This window comes from Corvus kubaryi, unplaced genomic scaffold (assembly GCF_017639235.1).
Source record: "Corvus kubaryi isolate FWS band 111438036 unplaced genomic scaffold, C.kubaryi_AGA036_p1.0 37398, whole genome shotgun sequence".
Lineage (NCBI taxonomy): Eukaryota > Metazoa > Chordata > Aves > Passeriformes > Corvidae > Corvus > Corvus kubaryi.
In genome coordinates, this window is record NW_024581137.1 from 35,627,672 (window position 1) to 35,652,845 (window position 25,174).

General features: G+C 39.6%; 1 protein-coding gene across 5 annotated transcripts in view; it reads left to right on the top strand.

The window, feature by feature from the left end:
- The window catches only part of CDK6 (cyclin dependent kinase 6), a 139,700-nt gene that overhangs the window by 1,084 nt on the left and 113,442 nt on the right, over window positions 1-25,174 (top strand). For all 5 annotated transcript variants that reach the window (XM_042044390.1, XM_042044391.1, XM_042044389.1 and 2 more), the window contains exon 2: window positions 1,361-1,848. In XM_042044390.1, coding sequence (XP_041900324.1) covers window positions 1,616-1,848 — 233 coding nt within the window. In that variant the 5' untranslated portion in view covers window positions 1,361-1,615. The remainder of the gene's footprint in view (window positions 1-1,360; window positions 1,849-25,174) is intronic.

The window sequence follows — 25,174 nt, forward strand, 5'->3', positions numbered from 1 at the left end:
GGGCAGGGGATCCCCCCCGCACCGCCGGGCTCGGGCAGGGGACCCTAGCACCGCCGGACTCGGGCAGGGGATCCCCCCCTGCACCGCTGGGCTCGGGCAGGGGATCCCCGCACAGCGGCTCGGGGCGGGCAGGGGTACCCCCGCGGCGGCCCGCGCCTGGTGTCGCCCGGTGATGCTGCCCACCGCTGGCTGGGGCGGTGCGGTGCGGTGGCAGCTGTGCTGGGAACTGAAGCCGGCCAGGCAGGGAGCCGTCTCTGGGTGCAGCCGGGGAGGAGGGATGAGCAGTGGGCACAGGCTTCCTTCAGATTGCTGTTTTCATCTGCAGCTAAGGTGTAAGATAAGTGTAAGTGTGCGGAATAGCCCTGGCGCTTTGTGCGTGAATTCCACTTCAGGGATCCCCGACTGAGCTATGTGGGGCTCTTTCATCCTGGGACGGTAAAAATGCGGTGTAGGAGAGGGCTAGAGTCCTGGAGGTCACAGTATCGCTGTATTAAAAAGGGTCAGGGGGAAGGGAGGAATTGATGTGGAGCTTTGTGAGCAGAGAGGATTTGCCCAGTCCTGCAGAAAGTGGATGAAACTGGATGCAGAAGGAAGTGCTTCTGCTTTTCAGCCTCATGCACTCAGCAGCAGAGCATGCTGTTCCTGAAGACATCTTTTACCATGGTGCTTTGCAGGGAGCTGCCAGTGACACACATTGCAATATCCACAGCCAAAACCCTTGCTTGTTAATAAATTTTCTAAAGTGCATATTTCTGAATCTATTTCAGCACACAATGCTTCATAACATATTACTGTCATTTAAATATGTATGTATTTCACCCCTCCACAGGTGCTTTGTTTCTTGCGATGTGCTCATAATGTGTTCATGAAGGGCTTAGCACAGGAGAGAGCAGACCAAGGCAGCAACCTCCAAATGCTATTATTTACAAGCAAGTGACAGTAATATAGCATAAAATATATCGAAGACTCCACCATGTTCAATGACTCAAAACTTTTGAGTCCCAAAATCCTGACATAAGTTCTTGGATGTACACTTTGTCTCACACATGAGTAGTTAGCTCTGCCATCTCATGGGGTCATCATCTTTAGCTCGTTCCTCAGTAAAACCCCTCAGCATGCTGTTGCTCTGTAGCCGTGTGCCTGGCCTTTTGCACAGACTGTGATAACTTTGTAGTGTATCAGCCACTCCGGGACATTGATACATATGTCACCCTTGTGGTTCACATCTTCCTTTCCACCACGATTTTGCTTTGCATGTAGCTATCTACTGTATTAGCTTAATTTTAGCAGGTTTTGAACAACGCAAAGTAATGAAGTAAACTAAAGTAAACTTACTTTTCTTGCTTGGTTTGTCCTCCAGATTTGTTTGGCTTTACACAGGCAATGCTCCCAAAGACTGTATGATAATTCCTGGTGGCCGAAAGAGGAGGCACATTGTGGCCAGTATAGAAAAGGAACAAGAACAGGAGGGCAGGAGCTTCCTACTGCCTCTCTGCCAGAAGTACCAAGTTGCGTGGCCTGTCTGCACCCAAGCAAAGTACTGGTTTTCAGAAAGTAAGTGAGACTGAGAGCCGTCTCGAGGCACTTGGAGAGGAGGAAGAGGACTGGTGCCAGCATGGATAAGGACAGCACAAACCTGGCTGACCAGCAGTATGAATGTGTGGCTGAGATTGGGGAAGGAGCCTACGGGAAGGTGTTCAAAGCCCGAGACTTGAAGAATGGAGGACGCTTTGTTGCACTGAAGCGGGTACGGGTGCAGACCAGCGAGGAGGGGATGCCGCTGTCCACCATCCGAGAGGTGGCGGTTTTGAGGCACCTGGAGACATTCGAACACCCCAACGTGGTCAGGTGAGGAAGTGGGGCCAGGGTCCTGATCAGTGGGGTCCTGGGTTTAGTACGTGAATTGGGTGAGCAAGGGTTTGGGGGCATAAATGGAATGGACACTAGTTTGGGTTTGTGGCTGAAGTGAGCACTAAACTGTGTACATGAAGTGTGGTTTGAGGTTTCAACAGGCCATGGAGCTGCCTGCCAGACCTCACCTCATCCCTGTGCATTGCCTCCCACACACACAAACACCCATCTCCAGAGGCATAGGTGTGTGATTTAAGTGTTGGAATGGATGGGCAAGGAGCCATATAATATTGTTTCCTCCGGCATGAGAGAAAATGAAGAAAACCCCAACCTCTGCCTGGTTTTGTCTGAACTATTAGTACTGCCAGCTGCAGCTGATTTTTAGCAGCTCTGTTCATTATAGAAATGGCAGGAATGAGAGCAGTAGTGGAATGTGCATTCTAGCTTTTTAGATGTTCTTATAGAGAGCTATAGATCATCATGTTAAAGAGAAGTAACAGCTTAAGACTTCAAGCTTTTCAGGCAGCCTTATGGTTGAGTACTGTTTGGTACTAATTTTCACCATGAACTGCTGATTGTGCTACCAAAAGGGCAAAAGTACAGGTGTCAGACCTTGCTCACAAAATGGTGGCAGTGGCCCCAGGATGTCCTTTCTGTTGTGTCAATAGCATAAATCTCTGATAAATGGCCTGTGCTCTCAATGATAAGATTAGCCCTACTGTAACCTCTTACATTTTTCTGTAGCTAGAAACCTTCAGCAGCCTGTGAGTGTCTTTTATTAAAATTACGGACTTTCACTTTGCAGATACCCATATTGAAACTGGTCAGCATCTTGCTGGTGGTGCTGTATTAGCAGGAGTATTTCCCATTCTTTGCGTTACTTATGCACATATTATACAGCAAAAGGAAAACATTTTGTATTTCACTTAACACCAAGACTCTCTCAGTCCTAGAGAAATAGATACTCTGAACTTACAGGTGAATTTCAAAATTCCTTGCACATGTAATCATCCTTTTTTTGGAAGGTCTGAGATGAGGGGGTGAGATTATTAGGTGCAGGAGCAAAGATGAGACAGAGAATAATACTTAAATTACAAAAGTCAATAGCTAGAGATGAATTAATTTTTGTTCATTTCAAGGCAGCGTAATGTAACAGTCTCCTTTATGTCAAAGCTGAATAGGCAAAGTGTATGTATTCTGAAATGCTGATCATGGAGTGCAGGTCATTGGTCTCACTTCAGTGAGCAGTGGGACATATACAGGCTGCAGCTCACACTTCCATTGCTCATCAAGCAAATCCACAATTGGCTGGCACCTGGTAATGCCAGAGGCTTACTCAGTATCCTTCAACAGTGTGGATGTCTTTGCTTGGAGATCGTATGTTTGATCACAATCAAGTGGATTGGTTTAGAGGAGCACATACAAAGTTCTTCTTTGGCAATAGAGGGATAATTGGAAGTTGTCAAAATCTTTGAAATTCAGCCCATTAATTTATGAAAGAAAATGAGGATTTAGTTGTCCAAGTTTTGGCATTTATGTATTTGAAAGCTAAAACTTGTTTGGGAATAATTGAACATAATACTTAAGAATTTTTCTACTATTGACATCTTTCCCTATGATGTAAATGATCTTTTTAAGAGCTTTCTAATCTTGAATGCAGCTAAATCATGAAAGTAGAGTTCTTGTTTTCCAAAGAGCTATTTGATGAACTGACTGTGCAACTGCAGGCTTCTTTTGCATGATTTAAGTGCAGTTGAATCTCAAGAGAGCATTGTATAAATACACTGACGCTTCAAATATTTTTACAAGCTTGAATGAAAACTAATTCTCAGCAAAGCAGTGAGTATTTCAACCAGCAATATGAGAATGTAATTTCAATATAAAAATCTTTGTGTGTTCCGGGTCCTCTTAGTGGTGTTGTGAAGCCTGTACCTTTTGCCATAAGCAGCCTTTCAGACACAAGGGGCTGTTTGGTAGGGTGCCTGGGGCATTGGTTGCACACCTTCTTCCACAAAAAGGCAGAAGATAAGCAATTTCAAACATCTCTTCTAAAATGTGAGGAATGCTGTTCAAATACTCATGTCTTTTGTCCATATTTTTAATCTGTAGAGTAGATAAGGAGCCCTCTGGAGTAACCAGAATCATGTCCTTCAAATTGAAAAATTATTTGAAAACATTTAAATGGCCCAGTTCTGTTAGAAAATATGGTAGAAGAGTTTGCAATTTATTGAAATAAAACATCTATTTTTGTATTATGTAAATATACTCAGAAAAGGAAGTACTATAAAAGAAGTGCTGCAGTCTTAAGCAGCTGATCTAACTGTACTTTATTGAACATATTATGCTCAAAAAATTTTAATTGTTTGGGCCTGCATTCTGGAAACTGCTGTCATGGCCAGGCTAATAACTAAAACAATGCCAGATGCATTGTCTACATACTGGATTAAAATGTACATTGTTTTCACAGCACTGGGATAACAGCACAAATATTTAAAACCAAATATTTTTGATTTTGAGGGGACATCTAGTTCTTTTCTGAATATTACAAGCAACTAGCGTGAGAGAACTACGTTGGAATTGCAAATTCGATGTTGTGTCTGTTACCTTTAAGTAGTGGCATGTGTGATCCATGAGCTGCTCAATGCAAGCCAGCAGCCATTCTGTGAGTCAGAATTTAGACACACTTTGTACAGATGAGCTGCACAGGCTCTGTGCTCCGCTGTGGTAGTCTGGCATCAGCTGACAGCAGAGATCACAGGCCACATGAACTTAGGCTGAGTGTCATTTTCAATTCAAATGGTAGCTCTGGGCTTCTCCAGGGAGTACAGTAAGGAGCTCAGCAGCTCAGGGCTTCTCTGTTGCCATGAAGTGGTGCTAAATGTGAAGAACAGTTTGGTAAGGAAAGACCCAGTATTTTCTAGGCACAGGTAGAGCTCCATGGCTTTGCTGGTCATAGAACCAGGATTCAGGACCAGCATTGCTACTCCAGCCCAGGTTTGTCTTAACAGTTGTAGATTCAATTCCTCTGAGACATACTTAGAGCCAAAACTGGTTTCCAGTGCTTGGCACTAGGGTTGGAAGAGAATTTTATCCATAAGGGAGAGATGTCTAAATAGCACAGAATAATTTTAAACACAGTATTTATCATATTTTTCCATGCTACAGCTTGCTAATTATGAGAGCTTTGTTTTGTGTTCCTTTGTTCCAAGTCCATAATTTCCATATTTGTACAATGAAGAGATGCATTTTTCACAGCAGAGTTGCTTTTACAAAGATGGATAGTGAAGTTAGATAAGGCTTCACTACAGAATAAGGCAACACAGGGTGCAAGAAAAGAATCAAAGGGAAATATAATCTTCATCAGAACAGTGATAGTAATGAAAATCTCTGTACTGTAATGGAATTAAGGTCTGGAGGACTGATCTAAAATTTTTAAGACTGTTAAGAATGATGTATAGAAAGGCATGGGGAAAAGGCAGTTAAGATAATTGTTATGTGCTTAAAATTCTTTCCTGTTCACATTTGCCCTTTGTATAGAGCTCCTCTCTGCCAGGACACCTTACTCTATTCTATTTATTTTTACAAAATAAAGTTAAAAATAGGATCTTCAAGAGTAAAACTTACTGTAAATCCCTCTAAAATTAGGTATGTCATGGGCTTGGAAAAGTCCCTTGTACCTGGTAGGATGATCAAGGTGCTCCTCTAGCTCATGTTTCAGATAATAAGATGTCATGCTTTAGTAAAACTTTAATATATACAGTAGGTAAATCTGGCAAAAGTTGGTCCAGCGCTTATATAGCTTAGTGCTGTTCTAGTTGGGAAAAATGAAATATATGTAGATAAAGAACAGACTTTGCCAGGAATAAATGACAGATTCAGGAAATTCCTGTGTGTAAAACCCTGCTGCAAGATAGCTGTAAAAATTCTTCTTGTGATTATAATGCTAAATTCAGCTGTATTTTGCATTCGTTTTATCTCTCTCCTGCTGGTAATCAGATGAATAATTTTCCCCATATCTTAATCATCATCAAACTGTGAATTTGCACTCTGGGAAGGTGATATGCAAGACAGACTACTGTAATTCTTGCCGTGCTTGTTTTCTATCGTATTTATATTTAACAGTTTTAGTAGCATTAAACCTTAAGCAAATTGAACAAACATGCAAAGCTGTGTATTTTTGCTTCCTATCTCATAACTTTTGTTTTATGAATACAACTTCTTTAGTATTTTCATGGTTTAGTAACTATTCAATTTTAAAATATCCAAAATTACATTGAATATGACCTATTAAAGTATAATCTAGTCTGGGTTGTTATTTCAAAGGTAAGTGTTAGAGATCTTGCCATTCAAAGTGATCATAACCATGTAAGAATTAAAAATCTTAATTCTCTCTTTCCTGTTACTTTGCAGAATATGTGCCCCAGCTAATTGACTTAGGTTCAACAGAATGATCCACCTAGCTGGAAGTCTTAACTCTATTCCTCATTCTTTTTTGTATACGAATCGGTGGGGGGGCAGCACAGTAATTATGATTATTTGCACAGTTACGCCATGTCCAAGTTTCTGTGTTACTTTATACCATTGAACTATAAATGGCTCTGTAAACTGCTCTCTGCAGTACAGCAGTCATGTCTTGCTGCCTTTTCCCTGCTTTTGCAGTCCAGTGGTCCATGCTGTTATCTCTTGGTTTGCACTTGAGTGGTTGATGGAGCCCATCAACTGATGGCCTTGGCAAGACCACCTGAGTGTGGGGGAGAGAGGCTGGCACACATGTCACTCCCCCATCCCTGCATATGCTGACATAAAGACCAGAACTTGCTTGACCTTGCTCAGAGCTCCCAGAAGTGTATAAATGGCTTGGGGCTTAAAATTTCCTTATACTTAGAAGGTCTTTTTATAAGTGTCTTTATAAGTTCCCTGTCTAGCCTGATAGGGCATTCAGAACATATCAGTAGCATATCATCAATACCTAGCTAACCTTTTGCAAAACAGTTTGAACGTGTATTTGTTTTGCTTTTTTCTGTTTGTTAAACTAAAATGATGAGGAACTAAAAGAGGGAAAAAATTTCGAAAGGCAGTAGCTGATTTTATTTCTCTTTCTGGTTTTGGGTAATGCTGATGTTGGCTTCTGGCTTTATTACTGTACTGTTAATAAGTTGAAAGGATGATCTTCTCAAAATCATTGAGATGTTCCATCCCGTCAAGTGAAACATTTCTATTTTAGGGGGTGTTTGTCTCTAGTGAATTCTGCTTCCTTCCTTCTTTTTTCTGCCAAGCTAATGTTAAAACTTCTAGTCTGTGAGGTCATTCTTCCACATCACCGGTGTGCTGTATTGTGCGATACAATTTATTTTTGTGTAGCATCACTCATTGTGGCATCTGGCAAGCCCCTAGAGACAAAGAAATGGTGATCTTTGCATTGCTAGTTAGAGAGATTGTCTTGCACACAGAAAGAGTAAAATAAGATACCGGGATGGAGTGAGCAGAAGAAACTGAACTTGAAACTTGCCAAGTATTTGTGTGGCAGATGAATCTCAGCTGAGGTAGAAATGGTGGATGAGTAATGGGAAGGAAAAACTGAATGAGCTTCAGAGTCAGTTTTAGTCTCACACAAACAGGATGGTCTTCAAGGCAGATGGGAAGACAGGAAGTGCCTTGGCAGGAGAAAGGCATTTCCAGGCTGGAGAGCAGTTTTGGTCAGAGGGGAAGGGAGATTGTCCCTGCACTGTCTGGCCACTGCAAGGGACACTGCAAAGGTCTTGGGGAGGAAGGGACTGCCTACCTGGAAAGATGGCTTCTCTGATGGCTGGAGGGCAAAGGGGAATGATGTGGCTGCCACTGAACAGGGTACATAGGACTTGGAGAAATTAGTTGACAGAGGACATTGGGCAGAGAGTGGACATGAATGTTGACCTGTCATCATCTGCTTGCAACCTTACAGTACACAGAATGAGCATGTACAGGGAAAACAAGGATATTCTTGCCAATCATATGAATTGTTTGTTAGTTATGGATGTGATGATTTTGTTTTAATACATGATCTGGCAGAAACAGGACAAGATAAGAGCATCTCAGGAAGGAAGGGTTGAGTATGGAACGGACTTCTGAGCCTTCAAAAATTCAGTTTCTGGAGTGAGTACAAGAGCATTTTTAAAAAGTATTTTATCTCATTCTAAATCTAAGTTTTTTACAAAAAACATGTTTCCAGTTTTTGTATTGAGTAAATGTTAGTCATTTTAGATTATGTCCACTGCGCCCTTCCTTCTTTAAATCTGTGGATGGTTATGTCTGTGCTGTTCTTGGAGATATTTAGTCTTGCTGGGTCCTGCCCGGAATGGAAAACCAAGTTGTTTCACCACAACCACTGCTGATGGTAGGCTGTGACTTCCAGGCAAGGGAATGGAGTGGGGTACGGGATTCAAAACCGAGCCTTGAAAAGGTTTAGATGCCAGGAGAGCGGATAGTGCACACTTACAGACAGGGGCCAGGGTGGGTTGATTGGGACTTTGCAGTTTACTTCATGATACTCACTTCCAGCTGAAGTGTGGAACAGAGCAGGGAGAGGAAAAGTGCTTGTTTTCCCAGGGTTTAAAAGAGAGCAGGCTGGACCTGGAGTTCGTGACTTAGCAAAGCACTAAGTCACTCAGGTGTGCTTGGTGGGATTTAAGCCATTGTTTGAAGCTTAGCACAGGTCTAAGTGCATTATCAAATAGAAATAGCTATGATACTAAGAATGCACTGAATTTTAAAACATCTTTCTGGATAGAGATCGGGGAGAATATACATTACAGCATGAATCACAGATGCTGATTCTTATTCATAGTTTAAAGCCTTATTTCTAGAGAATATTTCTATTAAAAGTTAAAATGAATCATCCAGAATTAGTAATACAACTATCCTGACAGAACAGTAACATGAATTTGACATCAAGAGTGATTATTTGTCATTGTAATAATTCTTAGGTGGTAGAATTTAGTTCTGAAGTTCTGAAATTATTTTACGAAGTTTTGTAACAGTAAATACAATAGAAGTTGCAGTTCATTCCAAAACTTTGCTGTATACAGAGGATTTAGTTTTCTTGGCATGAAGTCTAGTTGTTTTCCAGTATTGCTGAACAAGTTGATTCTTAATGATCTAACAAATTATCAAAAGATAAGTGTGCCCACATACATAAATAACTAAGCTGTGGGGTTTTTTTAAAAGAGAGGAGATTTCTCCACTTATACCTGTTCTTCATATCTTCTTATATTCTGAAAAATACTTCTAATTATGCATGCATGATTATTTAACAGGTATGCCTTTAAACTCTAGAGCATTTGTATTTAATAAATAAACCACTTCAGAATTTTCCAAGGGGTGGTTTTCTCCAACATGTGCTTTGACATTTTCCATTTGGGAAGCTTTTGATGAGATGATCATCAAAGAGTGGAAGTGTGACTGTTAATTTCCAAACTCTTTTCAAAATACCTCATTGCATCCAAATTATTGTTTTGATTTTTCTATTTATTTACCCTTCATCTTTAAAAAATTGTCCCATCCGTAGAAAAAAAAGGAAGTAGTCTGCTAAATAATCCCTTTAAAATCAGGCTTTAAATTTCTAACAACACAGTTGTGTTTTCTTTAGGCAGTATAAAAATGTTTTATATGAGTAGTAAGAAACTCTTTCATATGGTGCTTTAGATATTTTTTAGGGTTTTAGAAGAAGATGGGTTTCTGTTCTCTGAAGTATCTTGCATAATTTTAGGACAAGGTGAACATTTCACATACCTAAATACAGGGCAAATTTGCTTGTGTTGGTAGAGTTGTGCTAGGGTGGGTTTCCCATTACATTCCTAGCAAACAGTTACAAACTTAGCAAAAAGTTCTGTACTGTTTTAAAAGGGTTCATACCAGTACTGACTGCTTATTACTCTGGATTATCATTAACAGGTGACTGATCTTCTCTGAATAAAAGAAAATAAAAAACTAACTCAGACATGAATTCATCTTTACAGGAATTTCCCATATTTAATGATTGAAAACTCAGTTCTAGTGTAGATGAATCATACAGAGTTTAAGTGAAACCTGTTGAGTCTGGACTTTTGAAACATTAGTCAGTGCAGAATGTTACATATTTTGATAGAAACAGAGAAATGAAGTGAGAAATAGAATGGAAAAAGCCTGGGTGATTTGTTTCTCTCTTTTATGTGAAACTTTGGCTAGTCTTTTATTATCTATTTGAAGTGTGGTCAGTGTGATAAATTGCTGTTTAACAGTGCCAGAGAACTCCCTTCTCCCTGAAATCAATTAATTATAAACTGGAAATTTCAGTACTTTGTTCACTGTTTCTTAAGTTAGCATATTTCTAGGAGCTTTCTGTGATCGTAATTCCTAGCTGCACTGGTGCTTTTGTTTCTCTTCGTCTGTGGAGCCAGGGCTCTACTGTAAGGATAGAATTCTATCACTTTTTTTTCCACATTTGATGTGGTATTTTGCATACAGCTGCAGAGTAGACAGTTACCTTTGAAAAGAACATTTGGCTGGTTTAATTTGATTAGAGCAAACCACCTCAATCATTACTGAACTAGGACCGTTTTCAGTTTAACTTGGCTGTAGGAGCTGGGAATGTACTGACTGTGCTTAGACGTTTGGGGGAGGACTCATTTGGGTACACAGCTACCGCCGAAGTGAAACAACCTTAGAGGACCTTGCGTACTCTGCTCTTTTCCAATAAAAAGGGAGGGCTGTGAAGCCATTGAATGTCACATTTAACTTTCCCTCATTGTGACAAGGAATTGCATTCCTTTTCTACAAAAAAAATTGGAAATGTTTAACGCATAGAAATACAGAATCGTACATTTTTTAAAACCACCATGATACTAAAAACATATATAGGATATGAAAATCTTATATTTACAACAGATTTAAAACATACCTAGCAACAGTATTTTGAATAAAGTTATAATAAAATCCAACATATAAATAGAAATATGGCAGGATTCTCATAGATACATTATATCCAACTTAAAATTGCATCCTTTTTAGTAAGTCTCAGTAAGATTCCCACTTTCTTGCATGAAGTTTTGATTTTCTACCTCTTTCCTCATCTTACAAATACCTTGGGATGTTTTTTTACATTGCATATTAAAGATCAAATTAGATACTTAAGATTCACAGTACTATGTATTCTGTATGACTTTTGCTTTTCAGTTTCCCTCACTGATGATCACATAATTTTCCCAGAAAAACTCTGTCTGTCTAGAATATAAATATGTCTCATCAAAAATGACAGACCTTCAATGAATTCTAGTCAGCTGGTGTTCACTAGAAAATACAGTTCTGATCTTTAGGTGCCCTGACTTTGAGGTAGTGCATCATCATTTATACAGTATTTTAACCAGGGGATTACAGCTGAAGGAAGAGTTTCTGCTTCTTCTTGCATTATGTTCTGAAAAGCAAATATGCATAGTTAACTGTTCATCTGTGTCAGCAGCCTAGCACTTGCTGCTAACGGCGGAATTGCATACATATCTTCCAGCTAATCCAAGAATCCAGTTGGAAATTTAGGGCTTAAGTTTCCGCTGGTGAATTGAAAGAGCTACACTGATTCAAACAGCTTTGGTTGTTCAAATCATAAGGTCCTGATGTTAAGATGAACAAAAATGCATTAGCACAGGCAGACTGTGCAGAGGTGTCCCATCAAGCATGCATGTTTGAGACTTCACCATTTAGAGTTCAGATGCTGCAACTATTATAAAACTAGTTTATATAAAAATAGTATATTTATATTTTATTTTATACTCTAGATAATAGGGTATAAAATAATATAGGGCTTTTATACCCTATATATATATATAGGGTATAAAAATAGTTTATTCATTGATTTAGCATTTCTGTTGACCTGTCTCACTCCTAACTAGGCTCCCTTTTAGCATCACAAATAATTCCTCTCTAACTCAGTATATATCTTCTGAAATACTCGATGTCTGCTTCTGTGTTGTCACCTAGGCATTTTGTACAATGCTGTGTTGTCTCTGGAACTCCAGGTTGTGTCACAGATACAGTCATTTCGGTGCGGAGTACATCTCCTTTCTTCAAGTGCAAATGCTTCTAGTCAAATGCTTCCAGAGCTGCAGTTAGAGACTTTCTGATTGCTGTACAGTATTGAAGTTTATGTCTAATGTTACTAACACAGCACTGGAACCTTTATTACTGGTTGCCAGGTTCCTTTGGGACAGTGAATGTCAATGACTTGTATTACTTTTCTCTGCTAGGAAGTAGATTATAAAGCAAATCTCGTTTTGCCGACTTTATCTGTCAGCATACTTTGTGAACTTTATGACATAGAGATTAAGCAACATCTGCACTTTAATTAGTGTGTTGTTTATCCTTAGATAACCTTCTAGATTGTTAATGGAGATAGGCCTACCCACTGATCTTTGTGGTTTCCTCGCAGACATCTCTAATCAGTTTGTTGCCTCACTGTTTATCTCTGCTTTTTATAAAATGCTGAGCAACAAGTTTTGATCAAAGCAGTAATACCCATATCCAGACAGGTTGGAATCAATGACTATAGTCTGAAAATTAGAATGATATGTTTCATTAAACTTAAGGAAGGGCCCAGACAAGTTAATACTTCTGCAGAACTGAGCACCTGTATCTCTTCATTGCATAGAATCCCATTCATCATACTGCCTTTATGTTTGTAGCATCATTTAAAACAAAAAAGTGTTACCTGGAGTTTCTTAATTCTCTGTTGCTTATTATTCATGTTGTCTCTATTCTTAAGGACTCAAGAAGGTTTTATTACTTTCAAATTCTATTTGGTCAGATTAGAACATCTTTTGGAGATGTCAGTTATTTCAGAAGCAAATATTTATGCAGAAGTGAAAAAATACAAACAAGTGAGACTGGAACTGAGGATCATGGCAGTACAAGAACAAGAATAGTTAGAATTTGCACAGAAGAGTCAGGTAATCCATTTGTCTAGAAATTAAAGGTACTTGTGGATACAGATAAATGGCAGACAGGTGAATCACACTGATGAGGCAGTTTTCTTAGAAGACATTTAAAGTATATTGGAATATCCCAGATCAATAGGATATTGTGATGTCTGTAATAAAATACAGTTCAAAGACTGCTTGGTTTCCAGTAACCCAAAGTTGAGAGTGAACAAGACTATTTTGCAGAAGCAAAGCTTAAGTCATGAAAAGCAAATAATCTTTTGCTGTCCTTTACATCAGCGAAGGGATATTGAGCCTACAATTCTGGAAGAAGCTGTAAAGTCAACTAAGTTCACTAAAATAGTGATAAAGGACAATTTAACCACTGTTCATAGTAGACAAAGTTTAAAGACAAGAAGACAAGGTTTAAAGACAAAACTTAGAGATACAATCAATGAAGTAGCTTTTCCTGGAGTACAAAAAAGTGAGATCACTCTCTGCATAGACTGAAATAACTTGCAATAGCTGGTTTAAGAAATTCTTATAGTCAAGGCACACAGTCTTTTAGTCTGACATTTTTGGGAAAGGAATGGTTCCCAAACTTGACGTAGTAACAATAGGCTTTAGAAAAGAGAGATTAAGAAACAAGAAGTAATCAAAAATTCAGCAGTCAAGAGGAATGATATGAAAAGGCTTAGATTTAAAATTGTGAGTACTTAAATAGAGACTTGTAGCAACATGGTTTTTGTCATTTGGGTCATACACCACTCCCTGACATCATGCTCTCTCCAGTCACTGAAATCCTGGCTGCTGTTTTTATCTATATCCTCTTCCTGGGCACTAGATACAGCAGGACAGTTTAAGAGTATTGGTTTCTTAAACTCTCTGAAGGAGTGGGAGATGTCAAAGGGTTACAACAGACTTTCTTTTTATGGCTGTGCTCTGGTATATCATGATGGATTCACAAAAGGTACACATAGCCATGCATAACAAAGTACAACAGGGATGTGAGATAATTGTGAGTAGACACTTAACTTTAATCATCTGAATATTAAAAGTGTACTCCATCCTAATCATTTAGGGTCTCCCCATAGTGAGTGCAGAGTGAGCATGTGCTTTATGAGAATAATTCATCCTACTCACACTCAGTGCCCACCCTGGAGTACAATGAATTGCTCTCTGGAAATGCTCATTTTGACTGTAGAGGGAGCCCAGGTGGACAAGTTTGAGAAGTGGCTCATGGGAGTGGTGAGGTTTAACAAGACCAAGTGCTGGTGCTGCACTTGGGTCAGGGCAACCCCTAATACCAACACAGGTTGGAGGGTGAAGGGATTGAGAGCAGCCTGGCAGAGGAGGACTTGAAGGTGCTGGTGGATGAGAGGCTGGGCATGACCTGGCCATGGCACTCATAGCCCAGAAAGCCAAACGTGTCCTGGGCTGCATCCAAAGCAGTGTGGATAGCAGGGCAAGGGAGGGGATTCTGTCCCTCTGCCCTACTCTGGTGAGACCTCACCTGGAACACTGAATCCAGCTCTGGAGTGCCCAGCACAGGAAGGACATGGACCTGTCAGAGAAGGGGCAGACCAGGGCCACTAAGATGGTTAGAGAGATGTATCACCTCTCCTGTGAGAGAAGCTGAGAGATTTGTGTTTGTTCAGCCTGGAAAAGCTTTGGGATGACCTACTTGTGGCCTTCTAGTACCTTGAAGGGAGCCTACAAGAAACACGGAGAGGGACTTTTTACAAGGGCTTAGGGTGACAGAACAAGGGGGAATGGCTGAAAGAGGGTAGGTTTAAATTAGGTATTAGGAAAGAATTCCTTACTGTGAGGGTGGGTGAGTCACTGGAACAGAAAGGTTGCCCAGAAAAGTTGTGGGTGCCCCATCCATGGAAGTGTTCAAGGCCATGGAGCTGAGCAACCTGGTCTAGTGAAGGGTGCATGGCAGGGGGATTGGAAGTAGATGACCTTTAAGATCCCTTCCATCCCAGACCATTCTGTGATTCTAATGCAGAGTGGCCACCCAACTGTAACTTGCTCGGTCTCAAGGAGATTAATGCCAGTCAGTAAAGTTTGAAGATGGAAAGTGGAAGTGCTAGTAGAGAGTTCGTACAGTAAATAAGGGATGTCACAAAATCAAATAGGAAATTATTTTGGGTGTGGGAGAAGAAAAAGTTAGTATTGAAATCAAAGAGTACTTGGACTATGAGAATTTAGATGGAAGATGAAATGAGTATTATGGGGGAAATTTTTTTTAACCAAAGTCTCTCGTATGTAGATTGTTGGTAAGAGCTTGTACAAGGCACTTGTTTTTATCACTTCGCAAAAATTATGCACTTTCTGTAATAGGAGAGTTTGGGTTTCTGTGAAATTTACTGACTTCAGACAGTCTGCTTCTAGTTTGTGTTTGGTATTGAAGTGCTAAAGGGAACTGGTTGCAGCTGGGATGGATTGGCATTGCCTGCTTACCCTGCACCCAGTTTTACGCTCCAGCAGAAGCCATTTTGGTCAAAAATTGTTAATGTTTTACAAGAGGAAAAGTAGCTGATGATGTGTGTTGGAGATGGCCGCTCATGTGGTCTACAAGTAGTTTAAGACACCTTTCAAGTCTTTCTCAGTTGTGGTTTCTCTTTTTGTCATTACTCCTCACGCTGCCATACTGATCTCATACAGGATTTGCCACTAAGTGGGTTTATTATGTCATTATTGAAAAAATTCTGATGCTGCACATAGTTTCATTACCTCAATTTCATTTTGAGCTAATTGCATGATTGTACAATTGCAAATAGTTGGAAAACTCTGCTGTCTAACTTACATTCCAGTCTGAATTATCCAAGACCTGAGTTTTTGGAAAGCAGGGGTGCTATACCTTTATTTCTTGGAATAATTTTGGGGGAATTTTTATTTTTCCATAATCTCAAAACATGTCAGCCCACACTGTTCAGTAATAGCTTTCAAAATGAAAATCAGTCAATCAATATTGCTAAAAGATTCTGCTCCGTGATTTTTTATGTTGTTTGTTTTATAATTTGACATAACAGTCTTGAAAACAGTTTTGCTTATTGTGGACCTACTAAGACAGTACAGTAGTAGTAAAGTAAATAAGATGCTCTATTAAGCTGTTTGGATATGCGTATTACATATGTATGTGGGTATATGTGGGAAAGGAAAATGATGAAAATGTCAAGATTTGACATTTAAATTGAGAATTATTATTTTGTAACATGGATTAGGATTGTTAGACATAGAGGACTGCAGTTAGTTTATTGCCTGTGCTTTAAAAATGTGTGAACTGTTTTTTTTTTTTAGGTTTAAAAAAAATGGAAAGGCGATGAGGGCAAGTCAGGAAAAAAGCCATCCCAAGAGCTAATGGTTTTTAAAAAGTTACATGACGTTGAAAATTGGAACATGGAACTGAAATGCCATCTCACTCTTAAGTATAATAAAATAGTACATTTTATTAAATGTGTTCTGGAAAGAGTAAATAAAAATTATAAATCCTAATGTCAGTGGCAAAGAGCCCAGGCATCTTTTGGCATCTATTGCCTTAACCTCACCAGGGCAGCAGGCAATGGAACAGGGAGTGTCAATGTTTAAAACCAGGAGAAGTAATTTTTTTAATAGATGGCTTTTTTCTCCGCTTGTTTGCAGTACAAATACATATTTTTAAAGGCTTTAGAGAATATTTAGATGATGGGATTGTGTACCTCCTTTTAATACTGACTTTTTAAAGTTTTCAAATCTTGCAAAATTCAAGATCACTTTAATCTTTCTTCTTTCAAGCATGAAATTGCCATCCCTTATCAGCATTAGTCACTCAGTTCAAGAACTCAGTCATCCCAGAGCACATCCTTTGTACAAAAATATTGCAATATCACTTGTCAGCTTTTTAAATGGGGGCTTTTTTTGAAAACCCTGTTGAGTTCTTGAAGTAATTCAACTACAGTTTTCTGAACGGACATGGATAATCATGGCTTTTCTAATATATTGATCACGGTTATTTTCGGAAGCCTGAAAAAGTGTTCTTGTGCTTTGGAAGATCTAAATCCATGTCACTTCTCTGCCTTCTGGGGTGAAATTGTGTGAACTGTACTGTGTTTAGATGAGTAGTTGTCTACCATGAGTGCTTGCATATGGAAGCATCCATGGAAATGAAGACTACTGTATCTTCCTGGATTTAGCAAAAAATAAAGCTCTACTGTGTATGTTTTTTCCAATGGACTTGAGACAGCTGTTTGTCAGTCAAATATTTTCATAATCGAGACACAGATTTTTATATTACAACGTATAGATGCCAGTTGCGATGTTTGAGAACCGAGATATGCCTGCATGAAAAGTAGGTAAGGGAAATCACTGGATAGTTTTCTTTCTTCACAGAAAGTCACTCCAATTCTGCGATAGCTCATGAAGCAGCTGAATGGACCTTTATAAAACATGTGAACTAAGTCACTTGTAAGTGGAGACAGCTGGGGTCTATTTAATATCCTGTGTAAAATGGTAGAGGTCAGCTTCCTGGAATAACTTAGGAGTTTTATTTCACGAGTATCCTACTGCTTCAGGGACCTGGGGTGATGGTAAGGCTCTCAAACTAAAGTTCACCATAAGGAAAAGTTTCAGGGCTGGAGGCTTCCTAGCTCTGCATTTGCTATGGAAGAGTGGGAAGCATCTTGTGGCCTGCGGTATCTACACATCCTCAATGTAAATGTCTGTTGTGTGAGTGCTTATTAATGCAGGCAACTAATCTCAGTTTTTTCTTCCACTCCACTCCTATGTTGTGATTTAGGCTTTGGGATACTAATTGAAAAGCACTGAGAAGTCATTGAGAATCATCGAGACTTTGGACAACAAGTGATTCCCAAATGTACTGATTACCCTAAATACCAAGATTATTTTGTAATTTGTGACATTTGTTCCTAAATCCTAAATCTTGACAGTTTTATGATGTCTTTTTTTCTCCATGCAATTAATAGAGCCATATCTTTACTATCTAAGATTGTACACTTTCTTAAGGTGTTCCCTGTATTTATTCAATTTTATTAGTCCTTGAATTTGGAATCTTATTTTATCTCCTGTCTCCTTCTATTCCATTGTGTGTTGGACATGTCAGTGAAAAAAAATTATCTTTGTAGGCCAGTATCACTGGTAACTGTTCACTCATAAAGAAGTTCAGAAGTTACATGGTAGAGCAATTGATATAATTGGTAGTTCAGTGACATCTTAATTAAATACCTGTGCTGCAGTTAGCCTGAAGATTCATTTAAAAAATTGTACATTTCTAGTGATGTCCAGCATGATTACATACTTTTCGTATTTGTGACAATTTGTCTTTTCCTTGACTGCTTTTTAAAATTGAAGATAAACAGAAGCACTAAAGCAGAAGTAAAAGGAGTAATTGTTTCTGTTAGATGGGAAAAAGGTGAAAAATAGGGGGAAAAAAGCAGTGTGTCGCTGGAGTAGGCAAGCTGACCACAGAAGAGGCTTTTGTAGACTGTGGTGGTTCTGTGGGCCCTGTATTGAGTGTGCCGTTGCCTGTTTAGTCAACTCTACGAAGGCTCAAGACCATCAGCTGTGGTATTTTTGTGCTCTTTCTCCCAACAGAGATTAATAGGGTGGTTGTAGAGTTTAAGGATGGAATAGAGAAAGTAATGAGGAGCAACTCCTTCAGCCCTCATTGTCTCTTGACTCATTCTTGAAATGAAAATAATTACATTAATGGAGCAGTTCCTATGTGGCTTAGAAAGGGTTAGAACAGTTTCTGTCTCACCCAGTATTTCACTGAAGTGAGAAAGGTAGATCCTGGCGTAGGGAATAGTGTAAGAGCGGGACACACACGAAGCGATAATTCCTGGCTAATTAAGGCTCTCACTGACGTCTCTGTGATCGTAAGGAATCCGTGTCCTCTGCCTTGTAAGTCTGTGCATCATCTGCAAGCAGATGGGAGCCAGCCCTGCCTCACTCCCAGGCAGATGACTCCTGACTCTCTGATGCCATGAGCTGGCTGGTGGCCACATAGCCATGTTAGCTCCGGGAGCCTCAGCCATGGGGCTCCACTGTGCCCAGGCCTCCTTCAGCTCAGCCTGGGCCCATGCGGTCTGCCTGGGCATCACAGAGCACACCCTGCTCTGCTGGCACCACCTGGGTAGATGGACCTTGTTTTCATTTGCCTACATGTAAAAATGTTTTAGTGCTCCAGGAACCAGACCTTGTTTTGCGGGATTTATTAGAGTTTGCTCATTTCTTTCAGAAATGTGAATGATGATGTATGCAAAACAATCAAAATGCAGTTTTGCCGTGTGTTTACATCTGGCATAAACTGTAATTTACAAAATGCTGAATTTCTATCAAAACTATCCATACATTAAAATGTAAACCCTCATCTCATGCTGCTGAAAGACACCCCAAAAGAAACAGTTGCCTTTGCCCTGTAGTAATAAAACGGTCGAATAAAATTTATTGCCAGCTCAAAATGCTGCTAACACCTCATTTTCGTTGCCAAACTCTGCAAATAATCTTTATTTTGTTTTCTTTTACATATGTGTGCAAGAGTTTAAAGGAAATACTTAAGGAGCTGTATAGCCTGTAGAATACTTCACTCCATGTGCATTAATCTTTAAATGGTTGGCTCACTGTGCCATGTAAACTGGCTGGAAAAGGAGGAAATGTGTATCAGGCATCTACCTTAAGAACTGGAGGATGAAAACACCTGAGAATCTTACAAAAATAGATATTTTTGGTTTAGTTTGCATGTGCCGTGAATTAATTTAAAAAAAAAAAGCTTGATAGAGGAAATGACAAGACAGGCAAGGAGCTTTCATGGCCACATGTGAATGGCCATGAATGGGGAAAAGAGCACTATGATGTTCACCTCTTAAAACACTTGCAAGATGTAGTTCTGATGAAACATGTAAGGAATTTGCATGCTAATGGAAAAAAGGATCCCTTTTTATGTATCGAGTGTTTAAGAGCAATTGCCCCCAGCTAAATTTATTAAGCCAGAAGAATCTTGTAGATTTCTATTGAAGATTTATTAGTCCCATTTGTTTCTGTTCTTCAGAACACGAATATTAAACTCTATCCTGCAAGTTTGTCACAGGTGAAATTCTCTTTCAAATTAAAGGAAATTCTGGATCTGAGCCAAAGTCAGTTAAATACATGTACTGACTTCATGAGGCCTAGGTAAAGGCTCTTGTATGCTGAGCTGTTTAGGATTGATCCTGGTCTTTGAGGGTTGAGTGAATAGGGCAGAAATGTTTTTAGTATATTTTTTTTCTTTTGACCTCCCTCTCATTTTAACTTCTACATGGAAGAAATATTTTAAAATAGCTGCAGAAATGAACTGAACAGAACCTGTAATCCCACCAAATAAAATTGCTCAGTTACAGTCTTTCTGGGAAAGAGTCATCTCTTCTAAATTCAGTTAAATTTAAGTATCTTGTCTAAGTTAGTCATCTAGACATCTTCCATAGCAAGCAGGGAGAGACAGTACCTTCCCCAGAGTGATTCAATCAGCTTACTTCTTTCCCCTGAATAAATGAAGACCTACATGATCCATTTAAACTAACCACCAATCTCTGAGTAGCTCCATTACAGGAGGAATTCCATGGGAGCTGCGAGGAGAACTCGTTGCTTCACAAGCTGTGCAGGGCTGTGATATAGATGGATGGTGTTTGACCTGTCTGTTGATGGGTAGCCAAAGACTGCTATGTTCAATGAAGTTGATAGTTTTCTTGCAAGCCTTAAATCTGCCTTCTGCTGAATTTAAGTACTTTGTAGTCCCATGGTTTTGATACTTTGGTTTTAGAGTAAATATCCCCTCATGCTTTTCTTTTTCTCTTAAAGTTATCTATTACTCTGCCACTCACTTTTTTTTTAACAATGCAACTTACAAAGAAGAGAGCAATGTTTACGTTCATAGATCTGGCTGCCTCACAAAACCTGGCCAGATCCTGTTTGGTTTTTTTACCTATGTGAGCAATTGCCTTTGTCTTTTGATTTTTGGAAATCAGCTGAGTGCTGTTTACTTTGGGGCAGATGGGATGTCATTCGTAGCATGTGGAGTAGTGGTGACAGGACACAGTACAGTGCCACTGGAAGGTTGCTTGAGTTCGCTGTGCTCCTTTCCAGGTTTTGCTGAAGTGAATGGAGGAATTTCCTTTGTCTGAAGTTCATGGTTCCACTGGCATCATGGCATGCAGGAGTATTATTGGGAATACATCTGGCATCAAAGCCTGATCAAAGTCACTTCCCTTACCACGTGTATACAAAAAGCACTGTGAACTGCATTTCTATTTTTATGTCTTATAATCTCATGCAGGACAAATTTGTGGAAATCAACGCACAAAGTGTAAGACACTGCTTGGATTTTCACTTTACTTATTTCTGAATATGGCAACTGCATTCACCACCTAACCATTTGAGTTGAAAGTGGGCAGATACATCTCATCCATTTTCAGGAAATTTTGAGTGAATTCATTTTGTGTGAACTTTCAGTTCTAGTGAATCCATAAACAGATTTTTTCAACAGATCTAGACATTCTTTAGAAGGTGTTTTCATGCAGTTTAAATATCTGATGTTAAATTGCTGTTCCCATTTTTAAGATAACAGGAACTATTTATATCTATTGCTGTTTTCTAGTCCCCCAGGTTAAGACTGGGAAGGCAACAGTTCACAGTTTTGTTCATTTCAGAATTTAAGGACAGACAAATGCTGTGATGAATGCCTTAGAATACATCATGACCATAGTTTTCAGAGATGGAAGCCCATATTCAGGAATTGAGTACTAAGGGTAACTAAAAAGTTAGGAAGGAGAGATTGTGGTACAGATAAGGATGTTAAGTGCAAAAGGGGATCATGCATGTTGGGCCCCATGTTGTAGAGTTCTCACTGCATGGCTAAAAGCCAGATAGGGGTTGAAATGACAGACAGGGGTTTGCATTCCTCTATCCAGGTGATGACTGGCTGAGTATAAGAAAGAGGAAAGATACCAGACAGATAAGGCGGATGAAGTTTTAGGTGATGTAAACACTTAAAAATCACTCAGGTGCTTTACATGCTCCAAGTTAAGTGCAGCATAAGTTCTCAGGTAATTCAGGGCTGGTGGCTCATGCAAGGTCAAGATCTATGACGGGTTTACTCTGCACACTAGTACTCTGACTTCAGAACTTCTTTCTTCTACTGACAGGTCTAAAAAAATTTCATGCAGTACTACTCAAAGCTTGTGTTGTCAAGTCAACTGACCATGCTGTCATAGCAATAAACAGACTGGTAGGAGTTTGCACCCTATTTCCCAGTGGTGTTGGTTTCATTCTCTTACCAAGGATTTCCTTTTTATAGTGTCATTTAGAGAGACAAGAACTTTTTATGTAAGAAATGGTACATAATAATAAACCCCAATGTAAACAAATGGGCATGATAGTGAACCATGCAGTGTTTTACTGTGGTTTACTCCTTTGTCTGCTAATTGCTTTCTGTTTAATACATGGATATACAGCATGTTACATTAAAAGGTCTATAGATTCCCTTAGTAATAGCATTCCCTGAATACATTAGAACAACACAAGTCAAAGAATTAAAAATAATGAATTTTATTTTCTTATTAACATCTCTTTTTACTAACATATACACTGCTTATTCACTTTGTGCATGTTTAGTATTGTCAACTTTAGCCAATTTAGCCTTTTGTTTTTCTTTAGGCTTTTTTTTCTTCTGATTTGTGCTCTTTTGGTTTAGCAATGGAATTCATGGTATTGTTAAACTGTGGAAGTTTTCCCCTTCTAAAAGTCATCTCTTGATCCTTCTTTGAGAAAGACAAACTGTTTGGTCCCAAATCTACCTATGAAACATAGAAATGTATTTTCTTACTAGGCTTTAACGTGTCAGTGTCTCACAAATCATTACAATACTTAGTGCCAGTAACAGAACCACAGCAAAATATTTTGCATTTATTGCTCTCTCTCCCTTCCTCTACACCATCAGCATCACAGCTTTGGACTCCTTTCAAGTGCTGCCAGTACTGGTCTGTCTTGGGAAGTGGTAGCAACATCGTCAGCACTCAGGTGTATTTGCAACCTTTAGCAAGGCCCCTTACTTTGCTTTTTCATTGTCTGACAACTGTTTCGGAAGGACTCTGTCAGGCTGCTTCTGTTCAGGTTACTTGTATTCCCGAGGTCTTAGCCTATGCTGGGTGGTTAATTAGCACCCAAACAGCACATGAGTTTTCAGTGCAGCCACCATCGTCCAGAATAATTGTGGCTGTAGAGTAACCTGGAGGTCTTTCAGAAACAGCAGCCCCTGGATTGATGATAAGCATCAAAACAGAGGACCTCTTCTGTCACCTTCTGCAGTAGCTGCTTCTTTATTCTTCGGTTCCCCCACGAATCTATAAAAAGCAAGAGTTTGTACTCTAATCTGCATTGGAATTACTTATAACCTTAAAAAAGCTGAATTAAACACCTCAGGAACTGCTGTGATACTGCAAAGGTTTAAAAAACTATATGAGATTGTACAGAGTATCAAACAGCACGTTGGATTTTTTGCAGTGAATACTTTTTATGTGGAGTGAAGGGTTATTATTTCCTTTGTTATTTTTGATGTGTTGGCATCACAATTAAATCTCATGTGTAGATAGATTACATTATTAAGCCACTGAAGAATGAATGATAACTTATACTATTGTAAAATCTTCTGAAGATGAGTTGTTTTTATTTAAAACTAGAAGAGAGATGATCAGCTTAGATTTAGGTCCCGTAGGTCTGGCACAAGCATGAATTCCAAATGTAAACTGAAATGGGGAGTCTGTAACAAGCAGTTTGTCTGTGAGCTACAGTAAAGACTGGATTTTGTTGCATCTCATCTTGCATTGTGTACAGCTGTGAGTCCAGAATAACTTCCGGGCTCCTTTCATTTGAATTAAACAAAATCAATATTCAGGCATAAGTTTTAGTTACATGTTGAGGAAATTAGGGAATCTAAAAAGGAATGCAGGTGTTCCCTGAGGAAGGTATTACGAAGAAAATCTAAAAAACTTAACAACAGATGCAAACACAGTGCCAATGAATGGGAGCATCTCTAATTTGTTCTCTGAACTGGAAGCTTACAGAAGCTTACTGGAAGTTCACAGCACTGTATAGCGGCAGTGTACATGACTTTGAAAGGCAGTGTAGATTTGCTTGTTGAAGGATCACATGAGAGCACTATGAATAGGTCAGACAGCTATTGCTGATCCTAAACAATCTGTCAACGACTGTCTTCATAACAGGCCATGTTATTTTTCTGATTCAGGGGTAACTTGGCCTGTCCCTCGCCTGTCCTCGGACAGACTCCTTGGTACAGCAGCACACAGGCGTGTGTTTAGGCACCACCCAGCTGGTATTTTCCCTCGGTAATGTCAAGGGCTCAGTATGTGGCCAGTTTGGATAAAATCAACTGCAGTGCAATTATTCATGGACTGGTGAGGAGTTAAGCATTTTAAACACTGGTGAACTATAGGATAAGTCCTGAAGTGAAGTTCTGCAAGGCAGGATATAGTTTGAATTACGGAGTCTTACTAGATCCTTTTCTGGTCCTTGTCTATTAAAGATAATCTCCCTTTGCAAAGAAGGTGAAAGAGAAATGGCAGTGTGAGAGCTAAAGTAGACAGCATGCTGCTTTAAACAAAGAAAGGTGCAGAGAATATCTTGTCAGGCCTATTTTTCCTTGAAGTAAAACTCTTTTAACAACTTAATCTTTTAGTGGCTTGAGTGGCACACTGAGCAAACTTACTTGGCCTTTTCATCTTTTGGGCACGAATCTTGGTTTCTGTTGAAAATGAAAACTAGTTTTGGTGGTTTCATTGGAGCAGACATTTGTCTGCATCACAAAACCATTCAGTCTGGCACCAGAGCTCGTCATTGCTTGAGTGGGGCCCAGCGCAGGAGAGCAGGGGTGTCGCAGGTCAGGGCTGCAGTCGGGACTGAGCGTTGAACACTTGCCCAGTCAGCCCACTCTATAGGACTTTAGCCAGTGCTATTTACTTCGCTTTCAAGAGCATCTGTTTCTCTCTGTCACTTTGTCTGTCTGTCTTCCTCACGCACACTTAAAGAACAAAAACCTCTTTTATAGAGCTCAGCATTTTAAATAATTTTTCCAAGTCAGAAAGGGAGAGAGACTGGAAAAAGTTACAGCACAAAGCTCAGCTTGCAGATGAACGATTGCCTTGTCATCCTAATGTCCCCCTTCCTTCCTTAAACCTCACTGGTGAGTGGGCTATAAGCAGCAGTATTGGCTGGGCTCTGCTGGAGTAGGTCTCCAGAACAGGACTTTCTGCTGCCTTGCTTTCGTTACACAGTTGCTTCTCTGTGGTAGCTAATTCTGCTCTGCGCACAGGAGATAATGACTGAGTGACTTCAGAGTTGGAAACGTCTAT